Source organism: Zerene cesonia, chromosome 16, assembly GCF_012273895.1.
Source record: "Zerene cesonia ecotype Mississippi chromosome 16, Zerene_cesonia_1.1, whole genome shotgun sequence".
Taxonomy (NCBI): Eukaryota; Metazoa; Arthropoda; class Insecta; order Lepidoptera; family Pieridae; genus Zerene; species Zerene cesonia.
Genome location: NC_052117.1, coordinates 1,454,263 through 1,469,615, shown reverse-complemented (window position 1 = coordinate 1,469,615; position 15,353 = coordinate 1,454,263). Strand labels below are relative to the sequence as shown.

Genomic DNA, 15,353 nt, shown 5'->3' with positions numbered 1-15,353 from the left:
CCTCCGTAACCGCCGCCGAAACCGCTGCCGATACCACCGCCGATACCGCTGCTGATACCACCGCCGATACCGCCGAGACCGCCGCTAGAGACGGCTACTGGGACGGCTACTGGCTGAGCGACTGGGACGGCGACTGGCCTGGGCACTGGGACTGGGTAGGGGGCTGGCACTGGAACTCCGACCTGAAACAATTTCCTTTATGTTAGCGTACATTATTTTTGATCAAAGACGGATTGTCAGGGATTATTTAATGTTTGTAAATGTCATCTTTGTCAGATTGTTATTTACCATGTTTTTGAACAGGTGAATTGTATTTAGAAAACCTTTCCAGAAAAAAGTTTTCAGGGTTTTTTTTCCTTCTATTCATCAGTCATTTTATCTTCTATTTTCTTTGCCTTCATTTTGCAATATACGTTAGTTAACATTCTTGGTCTTATATAGCTCCGACTCACCTGTTTAACCACTGGATAGGGCACGGCATGGGGCACGGGGTAGGGCACAGGCCTGTCAACGGGCACAGCTACGGGCTTCTCTACAGCCACTGGGTAGGGCCTGGGCACTGGAACGGCGTAGGGTCGGTCTACTGGGACAGGCACTGCAACCTGTAATTTAGACATGGGAAAACTTGAACATTAGAAATATATTTTAGGTTTTGATGAAGTGTGCGCCTAGTAGTCTGTACATTATGTTATCGCTTTAACATTATTTCAATAAAGTTAAATGTATGAGTTTATAAAGCTTTACGACTGATTTTGAACGTGTAAAGTATACTTATACATGATGCATATTAAACTAAAGAGTTCTAATTTCTATACAAGACACTTATTAAAACTTCTAATGGATTATCACAAGAATGTTCTAGCAAATTTTAGGTTACTACACTAAACGGAAGCTTCTGCTAAATCAACAGTACTATATATTCTACGTCACAAACAACATAAACCAGCTCACATAACCATAATGTGCGTAATCACCTTAACGGGGACGGCAACTGGTCTATCAACAGCTACTGGGTAAGGTGCGGGCACGGGCACACCAACATGCTTGGTTACGGTTGTGTGAACGTTGGCGCCGACAATTGCGCCCGATCCGATGCCGATGCCGCTACCGATGCCGCTACCAAAACCTCCGCCGAGACCGCCTTGAATAGGATTTATGTAAAGATTTAGTTCAAATACTGGGAATAGCTGAGAGTACTGATGTTACAAATCAAAATCACGTAGTATAAAATAAAGTCGCTTTCTCTGTCCCTGTGTCCCTATGTATGTTTAAATCTTTAAAACTACGCAATGGATTTTCATGGGGTTTTTTAAATAGATAGAGTGATTCAAAAGGAAGGTTTATACAAATAATAACATTTATTAAACTACTCCGAATATAACGCGTGCGAAGCCGCGGGCAAAAGCTAGTATATAATTTAAAGCTAGCTCTGTCCTACTGGCTATATAATTCCTATCTTAAGAAAGAAGACAATAAGAATGATTGTTAATTGTTGCTTTTTGTCAATGAAATGATTACATTGCGTATATCGTTCATAAAAAATTGTGAAATAAAGATACGTAATGTAATTATATTTTAGGAATGTTTTAATATAAATTTTAACTTCAATGCAGTAGTATTTGTTATTACGTATATTCGTTAATAATCTACGTAAGTAGTTTTATTTGTTGAATAAGAGTTTGGGATTATGCTAATGTAACGCTATTATTGTTAATTTGTAACACGCATGCAAATATTGTAATTTTTATAAACAAGTGTTAGATCTCCTTAGTGCTTAACGCATCATGCAATAGCATAGAAACGAGTGAATTTGGTTTTTGTATTAGATGAAGTAAAACAAAACGAAACAAAAGAGGTCTCATTCTGTAAGGATTAAGAAAGCTGATCACAGAGTCCCTTAGATGAGAAATACAGGGGACACAATTATGTCTTACTTTATGAAAAGTCGTATAGGATAAACAAAGAACACGGGACGTCGCTTCCACAGACATCATATTGAATAAAATTACCTCCAAGTCCTCCGTATCCATAGCCGAGACTAGATCCAGATGAGATATACCCTCCGCCTAGTCCATACCCATGACCACCTAAGCTGCCTCCGTATAGACCACCATAGTGCCCAACTAGGCCACTTCGCTTCTGGACCACTTTGCTTGGTTCTTTGCTTGGCTCAGCGAGAACCGCAGCAGCCACGAACAATACAGCAATCTAGATAAAAAATAGAATTTATCGTCACGTTGCTAGAGTTGAGATTAAAAATAGTAACTGCGTTATTACGATCGACATTATTTGGTTTGTTTGATTTATATTTCAGTAGTTGTCAACGAAATATTACCCTTGAATTAATTTTGCAGTAAGCTACATGCCTTGTCATTTTAATATACAGACCGCAAGCGTATGTATCTATAGACCATAAAACGCTAAAAAACATCTTGTTCAGACAATTGTGTTCAACAACTATTCTAATAAATAAAATAAATAAATAATAATATAGTATTTTAGCCAAATAATTGGCAAAGTTCCGAACACTTTTACATTACGAGTTCACGACACCACATTACGTCCACGAAAACGAAATTTACAACGAGACTGAAATATTAAGCAGGACCTTATGGTAGTTGATGAATGATTTATGTGTTATTGTTTATTTTGGTTTCGCTTTCAATTGCCGGCTTCGTTAGTTATTACGTAAAGAGTTAGATTGATGTGATATCGGGAAGGTTTTTCGGGTGTGTTTATTAATTAAATACATTTTGGTATTTTCGAATATTTCAAGGTTTGGATGGATGGATCAAACAGTTAAAAATGTATTTGAAAAATATCTATTGTAGCATATTTTATAACTTATCAAATTTAGAATGAAGAACGTGAATGAGGGAACTTGAAGTTGATGCAAATAAATTCTTTCGATTTCGACTATAAAAATAACTAAAACATGACAAACGCGCATTAGTCAAGTACGAAAAAGATTTTTATTTTAAGGACTGGTCAGATTATTGGAATAGATCTCATTTTAGGATTTTTTATTTAGCGATTAGGGTATAATATTAATAAAGGAAAATATTTGATCAACATATAATTCAATACTTAAAACTTAAATACTTTCCAATTAATATTAATTCACACTCCTTCATAATAAAATTCTTAGAAATTTACAACGATTTATACGACTACATAAATTTTAATTATTTTTACTTACAATTGATATGTATTAAAATTTATTGGTCTAATGAAATATGGTTACAATAAAAATAAAGGAATGCACTTGTTTATGAGTTATGAATTATCAATTTTTTCATTTACATTATTTAGACTTTTTAATTAATAATTTAAACTAATCGATTTGAGATTTTAGCTATTAGCGCATATAATATAAATTTATATGTAAAAAAGCGACACAATAATATCATAATTTTGCATATATTTTTTAAATATCATTTTTAATATGAATTAGTTATAAATAATACGATCAATTTTAAATTTAATACTAAAAATATGGCGCTATTAAAAATTTTAGGCGCTTATTAATTATCTGTGCAATGTATACTCTATGATCACAATAAGAACTTACAAAAGTCTTCATGTTTCTTAGTACACTGTACACAAATAATGTTACACTGATATCCACTGAGGGCACATTGTATTTATATAAGAACTGAACCCCACTATACGAGGGAGGTAGATCGCTTCGCAACTGTGTGTCAGTAGGATGTTGTTGGCGTGTGTGCAAACTGACTTTTATAGAAAGGGCAAGATGTTTACGTATTTCTGGTTTTAAGGTTAGGAAATGAATAAATTTATTACAATTATTATAAGGCTTTAGTTTAGCTTACTAGCTTAAAACTTTGTCCAACTAGACGAAATTAACACTAACATATATATTTATTTTTAGGACTAATTTATGACCTCAGATTCAATGCGATCAAATGTTTATTTGTCCTAAATAATTAGTCTTTACGTATGTATATTACTTTTTCACATAAACAAAAAGGTATGCTTATTAGTAAGAGTATAGTAACCAGATATTTATTATGTTTTGCAAAAATTTTACAAAACGCAGACCGAATCCCGACTCCAACACACTAATAACTAAAATGCTAATACCAATGAATCACCAAGAGGTCCATGAGGTCAACTAAGCAAAAATCAAGTTTCCAGTCATTTGCATTATTCCTACTTTCATGTTGTACTGCAGCACAGTCCAATCGCTTCCTGAGCTTTAAAAAGGACAGTAGGTACAGAAACGACCCACATTTAAGATTAAACCGTTTCAAATTCCTCGGTTGATGCAAGGGTTATTAAGTTAACCTATAACTAGAAAAGCTTTTGTAATTTTACGCAAATCTGTGATAGATTTATGCATAACTACTGCAAGTCATTATAGTGGTGATATTTAGTTCGTTGACACGATAGTTTTCATTAAAATAATTATTTGTTTTACCTAAGAAGCGAAAAAATTGTCTAAAAATATTACGACTCGACCCTACCACACTGAATTTTTGCAAAAAAAAATACAGCCTACGTAATATTTGGGAATGCCGGTTCAAGAAATAAAATTACAAGTCATTAAGGTGTTAAATGATGTTATAAAGTTCACACGCGAAAATTTCGCGCCATTTTTTCGTAACAGTTTCCAATTGTCTTAATACATTTTTAATTTGATTAAAAAATATTGTACTCGAACAAAATTATGCATAATTGTAGAATTATGACACTGCCTTTTTTATGTGTCATTTATCAGTGTATTATTATGATATTTTTATATATCCACCATTCAACCTATTGTTATATATATTTTAATACTACGTAATGTTTATCTGTTGCGCAATAAATACAGATAAAAATATTAAAAGTATAAACAATAATGTTAATAGTTGAAAAGCTATTACATTCATCTCAAATACTTTAATTAGTTCAAAAGTTAATTTCACCTAGCCTTAAACGAAATAAGAATGCAGTAAACACAATAAATCATTAAAAAAATGTCAATATTAATTATTACTATTAACTCAGAATCAAAGTCTCTAATTCGAATAAAAAAAAGAATCATAGAACCCAGTCCTTTTTTTAAATTCATTTATAAATACAGAATTAAGCAATATTAACAGTGAATATAGTTTTTAGTTTATTGTTTTCACCACAATACTGATTATTGTGATTTAATAAGCATTGTGTGAGACACATTGTCTGGTTGTGAATTGGTCTCATGGATAGTGAGGTAAGTATGGGTTTAACGTAATATGAATTATCTAATATGCGTAATGTATTGCTTTTATAAAATACGTAATTTCTGATACATACAAAATGTAACCAAGCCCAAAGGATTTGAATTATTCTGTTGGTAAAACAGATTCCTGAAAAATATATAGTTAGTTTTTTAATAGAAACTAAACGTATTTATTTTGGGATGGAATGAAATGAATAGATCATCTATTGTTTTAATACAATATCATCAGTATCGTCATAATAGCCTTTGGTAAATGGCTGGATGAGATGTCGATATATCTATTAAATTAATAATAATTTTAAACCATAAATAATTCACTATCGTTCCAGCAATTTTTAACAACGGCTATAATTAACGTATCGCTTATATTAGGCTAAGTGATTAGAATAACATTTCTTATTTTTATATTGAAAAAAATGTTTATCCACATCTTTTTATAGTGATTCTTCGCCATTTCATTGTTTTTAATTGTTTCTGATATAATATAAATATATTTTATTTGTTTATACAACACACATAAAAATAATTTACATCTATTTACGTTTAATATAAAGATTAAGAGTTTGTTTGAGCTAATCTCAAGAACTGCTTGACTGATTTGTAGAATTCTTTCACCATTGGATGTATGGATAACGTATATTGAGTGTTATATAGGCTATATTCTCAGGCAAAGCCAGGAGCGGGTCTCTAAAATATAATAAGAAAGAAAAGAAAGAAAGAAAGAAAGAAACATTTACTTGCATAAATAAAATAATGTATCCCATTTCAACCATGAATTAAATCTAAAAATGTTTTAAATAATTGTCTGTATTAAAACAAAGTACAAATCAGACTGTATGGTCAATCGTTATCGTCTCACGACCTGCTCCTCTTTCATTCAAGTTGGTAAAATTCACTGTATTTCAAGCACTTCGCATTACAAAGGGCTATTATAAACTGGGCACGTTCATTGCATAACAAGTGACCGCGACTCGACTTGGTCTCACATTTAAGCATTCGAAAAACTGAAATTGACCAATAAAATGTTATCGACGGTTTGCTCAACGCTGACGATCCTGCATCCTTAAAGTACAATAGTGATATTTGAGTTTAATAGACTCCCAGAGATATGGGCGTATAAAAAGATTTGATATTTAATAATGACGGAGATTTGTGTCGTATAAGAAATGTACTATATTTTATGTCAATAAATATGTTTTTATTATTATTATTATTTATATACAAGCTTTTTGAAGGCGTAGTCAAAGGAAAGCATAGATTTCTGGGGTTACCCATGTTTCCATGTTTCCCGTTCCAGGATAACACCGGATGGATTTTGTCCATTCTTAGGTCTCAAACTATCTCTGTGCTAATCAAATTTCATCTAAATCGATGCTGTGGTTTAGGTGTGAAAAGTTGACAGAGCTTTATTCCATTTATAATATTTGTAGGGATTTGTATATGTGCAGAATTGTAAAATGAAGATGAATGAGGAAAGTCTTAAATTAATCTTAATTAATTCTATTTAAGACGGATGAATTTGAAATCTAGTGTATTTATTATCACATGTTATTGATTATAAATTATAATTATCAAATTTCAAAAGTAATGTATTTCAAAAATTCATTGCAAGAGTTTAATTTTGAACAGTAAATAATCATATGATTCGTCAACCATTATATTTGTTACTGCTTAGGTAGTAAAAACTTCCTAACGGCAAACAATATAAGACTTTGTTGCGCTCAACATTTTTAAACAAAATAAAATTAATGCCAATTAGGTTATCCGCGAAATAATATTTATAACTGGGATGATAAATTGCGCTAAGTTAGCATATAATTTTATATCTAGTATAGCGATCCCCTTCGTCTTCGTTCCTGATATACCGAGAGACTATAGCACTCACTCACACTAATACAACAGCGAAATAATTTTTGAAATCGGTCCAGTAATAGTAAGTCATTATTAAAGATAATATATTCATTCGTAATGTATTCAGCTTATTGCTCAAGGGATTTTTTAGCGTATAAACTATGCAGATATTAATTATTCCACGTTTAAACAACAACATTATCACCTCATAAGTATTACATAGTTTTCACTAGTACTGTGTTTTACGTCAAAACTGGCCGTTATGCAATCCGTCTACAGGTTATAACCAAACAGATATTCCATTTATCACAGAAATTATAACGAAAGTATGACGAAACAAGTCGCTGTATCAATTACTTCTAATTTGTATATTGATTTAATGTGAACGTTTCATAAATAACACGAAAGGGACACTGTTCCCACACTGATATACAGATACATTGAATCTACATTTGATTGTCATCGTAAATAGAATTCTATATTAATACAATTAGATACATAATTAGTTGGATTAAATCTGCACGGATTTTACTCACAAATGCAAGAGGCTAGAACAAGAGACAAAATGATTTTGGACTTTATTGCATTAAGTTTACGCAGATTTTAGCTTGTGGATACATTTTGATGACGCTCTATTTTGAAGCCTATATAATCAAGGTCTTAAGTTTGGCTGCAACGGCCGTGCTAAGTGCCCCAGTCCTTCACAGACGCAATATTTACTGTTGCCTTTATTAGAAGGTTCTGAACATTCATTGAAGAAGTTATTTGCAATGTGTGAATGTTTTTATACAACATTCTTTGGTGTTTTATTTGCTGTAGAGATTTATTAAGTTAGTATGACGGTTGTGGCTTATTTGTGGTATGTTTACGTTTATTGTTTTAATTTCAATTTATTAATGGGTTCGAAATCAATTCATCGTGTTTGCGTTCTAAAAATTTTGTTGACTATTTTCTAGTTAAAATAATGAATTCTTGGTTTACCAAAAAATGATATTGTATTGTATTTATAAACTTGTTTGAAGTATAGAATTTTTTTTCGATGCTTTTTATCCATGTCTTCTCATAAATCTACGAACACATACCTATACAAAGTTGTCTTCACCTTAAAAGGTGAATAAGGAAAAACTCTCTTTTAAAAGTATGTATGCAATATAAATATAGCACTGAACACTACTCCCAAGCCTTCATGCATTAATCGAATGCTTCGGAATCGTGTGACATTTAATGTTTGTTAAAACTATGACGTGAATTATATTTAAGAATAGCTTAACAAATTATGTAATTATCAATGGTAGCTTTACATACACCAACATTCTTTAAAGTAATAATTTTATAAAAAATCAGCAGTGGGTCAGTAGTTAGGACCTCGGACTTTAAAGCGAAACGTCGAGAGTTCGAGACTGGACAAGCATCCAAAAAATTAATTGAGTTTTCAATTTATCTACTCATTACTTACATCACCACGAAACGATGAAGGAAAACATCGTGATGATGATGATGATGGTGATGATGATGATGATGATGATGATGATGATGATGATGATCATAAAAAATAATCATGAAAGTACACATTAAATCGTCAGATTGAAATGAAAGTGAATAAAGAGGCTATATTTTTAATAATTGTTTGATTAAGTCGATCCTGACACTCAAATAGCAACGAAACCGTTTGAGCGACATATCGAGGAGGGTTCGTCCTTTTCGTAATTTAAATTGTTTTGTAATTTGTAGTCGATATTTAGCAATTGATTTGTAAATATTATTGACATGCGTGAAATAATAACCTACTTGTACATGTATTATTAAAATAAACATGCAATAATAATAATAATAATACGGGCTCGTTTTCCGCAACTCGACGTCAAGCGCCCATTTTGCGTGAAAGAAAAGGAGGGGGGTAGCCAGTCAAAGCTGGAACCATCCCAGCTCCTCCATAAAGCTAAGCAGCTTGTGAGGGCTGCTGAAAACCTCAGGGAGGGACCTAGGGCAACCCAAATGCCTTGCCCTGTACTCCGCAACCGCCGTGCATTCCATGATCACGTGGGCTGCCGTTTCTTCAGTCGTCATGCACGCTCTACATAACGGACTGTCAGTAATCCCTAAATTAAAGAGATGCTTGTTAAAGGGACCATGCCCTGTAAGGGCCCCTGTAATTGTACGTAATTGTAATCTTCGCAGGTTTAAAAGTCGTCTAGCAAGTCTATAATCTACGAATGGTAGGGCTTCTCTGGCCTGCTTGCAGTCAGATCTGCTCATCCATTCATCTAAAATAAAAATGCAATATAAACAATGGAAATAAAAAGGAGTTCATGTTATATTAGGGAGGTTGCAAGTATGGATAGAAGAAACGTTTTATATATCTATAAACAGAAAATATAACTAAGCGTGTTTTAGCCAATTACATAAGTCTATCCAGATTCCAAATACCTAGACATTCCACTGAAGAAAATTCGTCATTTTTTTGTTAAGTGTCTTTTTCTAGAATTAGACGATCTATCTGCATAATAAATAGTTGAAACATTTGAAAGACTGACTTCAATAGTTAAGTAAGTGTTTGATTATCTAGTCCAGTATAATTGAGATCCAATGTAAATGATGCGGTTCAACGAGTGATTACGACATAGCCAGGAATGTTTTGGGGTTCCGTACACGTTGGTAGAACCCTCATTTCATATTTTTAAAATGATTCTGCGGAATACAAGCTGGGACCCGCGACTTGCGTGTGATGTCGGGTCAAAAAGTAGCCTATGTACCAGCCCAGACTATATAGCTCTATCTATCCTAAGACTAGAAATTTCTTACAAATCCTATCTGTTTTTGCGTGAAAGACTATATAGCTCTATCTATCCAGACTATATATCTAATCCTATCTGTTTTTGTGTGAAAGAGAGATAAATACATTCCTAAAAACATTAGTACATTCTAGCTAACTCTCGTGTTTTCTTATTTATTTCAGTATTTTACAAAAGTATAAAAGCAACACGTGCAATTAATACACTGTCATTGTTTACCGATTAAAGAAGAAGTACGGGTTATTAACATCAAATGGTATCCTTAGCTATAAAATTAATATACAATTGTAAGGAATAATATTCGTTCATGCTTCATGTGAGTAAGCCAAGGCGTCTCGGTTCTGATCCCAGATGGGAAATCAATAACAGAATTTTCATTTCCAGAACCAATTACGAGCCTCCAAAAATATTTATCCGTAACCTACAGGTCCCATAACATATCTCAATATTTCAATACCTCATATGACGAGGTGTACCATATTTTTCAGAGTGCCTCAGAATGTAACGCAGCTGAGGTTTGTTTCTTGGTTTCGCGTGGTACTTTCACAAAAATGCCTTTATTTTTTATCTATGCCAAATTACCTACCAATTTGATCAGCAATTTTAAGTAAAAGAGTTAAATGCAATATTTATAATCTTTTGTATATTAATAACTAGCTGCGTCCCGCGGTTTCACCCGCGTAAGTCCGTATTCCGTATTAATGTCGGCATGAAAAGTTACCTATACGTTATTCCAGTTATCCAGCTATCTACGTATCAAATTTCACCGCAATCGGTTCAGTAGTTTTTGTGTGAAAGAGAAACAAACATACACACATCCTTACAAACTTTCCCATTTGCAATATAAGTAGGATAAATCATTAAAAAACGTTAATTATATTATTGAAATAAGTTGCAATGGTGAAATAAATGAAATAACATTAAAAAGGTACGTAGAATAATAGTAATGTTCTCTGATAATACCTTTGCATATTCATATAATCATACAGAGCATACCCATATATACATCTGTAATTTGCGACACACCACAAGATTAAGAAAGTTAGACCTAAGAAATGGCTATGGTAATTAAGTTTAAAACCTATTAGTGCGTGAGCCGCGCTCGCGCTTGGCCGATCTTATTCACGTTCATAATAATCGGTCTTCCTGACTGGTTAAATGTACATAATGAGCAATTAATTGTGACTAGACATTACGTATGTTATTAATGTAGGTTAGGTTTGACATTTTTATATACGGCTGACTCGGTTCGGTTATACAAGGAGTTTTATCGATGAAATAATCGATGCACATATTAAATACATCTTATTTGTAACTGATATATGTATGTAATCTTTATTTTAAACGCTCATACTAGACAAATTAAAGTAAATAAACGTAGAATGAGCAGTTTTTTCTGTGTTGCCAATTCTTTTAATTTGAGCATTTATTTTATGGTATTACGTACCTAGCCTAATTAAGATGAAAAAATATAGTATTACTAGCTTTTGCCCGCGGCTTAGTACGCGTTAATTCGGAGTAGTTTAATTTATTATTATACATATAAACCTTCCTCTTGAATAATTTTATCTATTAAAAAAACCCATCAAAATCCGTTGCGTAGTTTTAAAGATTTAAGCATACAAAAGGACATAGGGACGGAGAAAGTGACTTTGTTTTATACTATGTTGTGATAATTAGTTGGTTTGAACAGCGGGTAATCTATCGGAGATAAAAATCAAATTGGGTTCAGTAATAGTAGATAAAGCTGAGAAGGTTACCTTTCTTGTATAATGTGTATAAATTCATACTAAAGACACTACTGCATTTATTTACAAAGATTAACTGATAACTATTCCAAACATTCGTTAATCTAAATTTATATACATTCCATGTAAATTCTGTGTTTTTTTACAATTACTAAGATGTAAATGTTTGTAAAATATAGCGGCAGGTTACGAGTTACTCAAACGCCTGATCCAAACAGGCCAAATACGGCTAGTTACACATAACTTTAGCAATCCAATGGCTGACTCATCAGATAACTGTAATATTGATTTACAGTTGGATGTGGAACATAGGTGGTCATGTATTCAAGTCCCTTTTTCAGTTTAAAAATATTCTTGCGACTTTACAATGATATCTGAGTCAAATTTGTCAATTGTTATAATCTAGACATTTTTGTAAATTCCATTTTTTTACCATGGCATTATATTGTTCCTGAACAATGAGCAACAGTTATATTCACTAGCACTGCGCCCAGAGTTCGTCTAAGTTAGCAAATATAATAACATTTCGATACAACTAGCTATTGCCTGCAGCTTTGCCCGTATGGCTAAAAATTATCATGTTATTTTATGACACATTTATCGTCAAAAGTCGTAGTAATTAGTCTGCGTTTTTTTTTCCTACGTACAATTACAGGGGCCCTAACAGGGCATGGTCCCTTTAACAAGCATCTCTTTAACTTAGGGATCACTGACAGTCCGTTATGTAGAGCGTGCATGACGACTGAGGAAACGGCAGCCCACGTGATCATGTAATGCACGGCGGTTGCGGAGTACATGGCAAGGCACATGGGTTATCCTAGGTCCCTCCCTGAGGTTTTCGGCAGCCCACACAAGCTACTTAGCTTTATGGAGGAGCTGGGATGGTTCCAGCTTTGACTGGCTTCCCCTTCCTTTCTTTTCACGCAAAATAAGCGCTAGTCGTCGAGTTGCGGAAAACGTGCCCGTTGTTTTTTTTTTAGTCTGCGTTTTATTCAATTACATACATATTGTAAATTCAATTTTCAGTGGGTTTCATCTCAATGACATATTGTAATTCATTCACACAGCCTCAATTAGCACCTATATACACAAAATGTATTAATTAGTACCAGAGTGGACTTTTCATTCAACCGTGTCGAAACCATGGTGGTCGCTTAGGTAACTTCACTTAGTATGTAGACACCGTATAAGTTCAGGTAATCCTCATAACAAATATAGAATTCGTTTAGAACATACATTATGGTCTAACTTTTCCTTAAACTTATGTTATTACTTTTAAGCTAGGATTTAAGTTGTAACTTAAATAGTATATGGCTAGTGTTTAACTTTATGTAATACCTATATTATGAACGTTGTCGTTTTTATTTAATAAATGTGTTTTGAATAATTTCTACTTAGTTCCTAGATTTTTGTAATGTAATGACTCATGAAATAACAAATAACTACACTTACTACATCATTATAACTAATTTAAGATAATTAACATCTTATTTCTTTCTATTTACGCATACAGTTAGACAAATACTTAGTCTAGGTATTGCATAGAATATTAATATTAAGATAATTAATTCGAACCTCTCTATAATTCACAGTTACGATGACCTAGGAAACATATTCCTACTAATATGTACAATATTCGAATTATGCTTAGTAGTAATTCGAAGAAAAAGATCATTGTTACATAACAAAACGATATTTATTCAATGTCATCGGCGCTGCAAGTTCATTTGAAGACAGTTTCAAATACGTAACATCGTACACATGTAAAAATTATTAATGGATATTACAATTTTTTGTTTCCTTGTATTCATAATTTATTTGTGGTTTCCGCAAAGCATGCCATTAAAATAAATATCTTTTTTAATGAATACATTGGAAATATGCTCTTCATTTATGTCATTAATAAATAATAAAAATAGATCAATACTCAATCATCGAAGTTATATTGATTTTCTCTCAAAAATTTCGAAACATTCAATATAAATTTAGAGTCGATAAAACGATATAATTTTAGAGTCGATAATGTTTTAAGAATCTCGGGTTAAAATACGATTCTTGTTGACCCAATGAAGGCTACACGCTACCAACAAATCTATTTATTGTATTTTCCTTATTATATTTTATAAAAATGTCAAGTGGACAAGTGTCAAAAAGGGGTTTAGTAAATAAGACCGTAATAAAGCGTTCCATATTGACAAAATAAAAAAAAACACAATCAAAAATTTTACTATACACGAAACTGCGCAATTGTACAACATATCTTATGGTCATAAAGAAATATATATATATACCTCGTCAATTACTATTAAACACAAGGAAGTATCATAAAAATAAAGCAGCCTAATTGAAACACAAAATTACATAAGCAGAAGGAAAGCTGTGATTAAGAAAAACGGCCGGGAAATCTCCTAGCCTTTTAAGTAAGTGTGACAGACAGACCGACATTCCGATTCACGTAACATGCTGTTTGAGCATTTATTTTTTGTGTAACAAGTGGTACAGATATTTCGCATTTTAATATATTGTTGTTATTGTGACCTGGATTGCTTGTGATAGAAGGGCAAAGGGCATGGACAATAAACCGCTTTCATAATCAGAGATTTCGTATAGAATGCATATAAAATAATTCAACCACTAAAATACTTCATGTTATTTGAAAAAATGGATACATAACTTAACTTCTAGATTAGATGCAAAGCAGAAACGTATCCTTCAAAAACATCACAATTATCATAAAATGAAAAATTCGTCTTGAAAAACATTAATCTGTTTGAAGTAATAATCTAATAATATCAAGTCACAAAAATAGTCGTAGATTGAATGGATTGAATACTAATAAAATTGATGAAGAAACTGATTTGTTGTATATAAGTCGCTTTTTGAATATTCAGTTTCGTTGTACTTTGTGTGTATTAAAACACTTAATATTCAAATAGAAATCAGCAAAGCCCTTTCAAGAGCCAACGATGAAACAGTTTCGGTTGTCGGACTCCCACCGCCAAATAGCAGTGATACAGTCAATAGAAACCAGACTGACCTTCACTGTGTTCCGTCGCTCTAAATTGGCGAAGAAAAAAAAGTATTTCCTTTGGATCTGATTGACTAAAAGACCGTTTTCAGAAGTTCGATTGACATCTAAATATGTATGTACAATGTATTAAGTATTGATATTTTATTTATTTCGTATTGCTAAAATCACGACTATCAAAACATCTCTAATACAAATACCATATGTAGGTCTATGTCTGCGCTAACTAGTTCAGTAGAATAATAGAAATGCCGCGAACTGCTCGCCGTACGTGGAGTGAATGTATCCACGTTTTGAATGAATAGTTTAACTGAATGACATATGAGATAGTAAATACTAAATGTACAGATTGTTATTCAAGTTATATATGGGAGGAAACAACCGTGATTGCGTTAGAAATCGGTTATTTTTGAGTATGCCTCACGTATGTAATTTTTGTGATATATTATAGATATTTCTTTGATTATATATAATCATACATAGATAATTTATTTATACATAAAATTACATAATAAAGAATAGCTATGAATATTTGAAGTGAAAAACTTATTTATCGTGAGTAATTACAAAAAGCCATGCCTATTATTTTATTAACACGCTTTTATTAGCTTCACTTGTATGTTTGTAGATATGTATGTAACTCACACCCGTTTTTCTCCCACTTCCCGCGAACCGATTTCATTCAAACTTTGTACACTTATTAAGAA

The 15,353-nt window shown here is 32.4% G+C and overlaps 1 protein-coding gene across 2 annotated transcripts in view; it reads right to left on the bottom strand.

The window, feature by feature from the left end:
* The window catches only part of LOC119833090 (tetra-peptide repeat homeobox protein 1-like), a 5,736-nt gene extending 2,019 nt beyond the window's left edge, over window positions 1-3,717 (bottom strand). For both annotated transcript variants that reach the window (XM_038356965.1, XM_038356966.1), the window contains exons 1-5: window positions 3,572-3,717; window positions 2,010-2,208; window positions 975-1,141; window positions 453-602; window positions 35-182 (exon numbers count right to left, since the gene is read on the bottom strand). In XM_038356965.1, coding sequence (XP_038212893.1) covers window positions 35-182; window positions 453-602; window positions 975-1,141; window positions 2,010-2,208; window positions 3,572-3,583 — 676 coding nt within the window. In that variant the 5' untranslated portion in view covers window positions 3,584-3,717. The remainder of the gene's footprint in view (window positions 1-34; window positions 183-452; window positions 603-974; window positions 1,142-2,009; window positions 2,209-3,571) is intronic.
* Window positions 3,718-15,353: the final 11,636 nt, after the last annotated feature.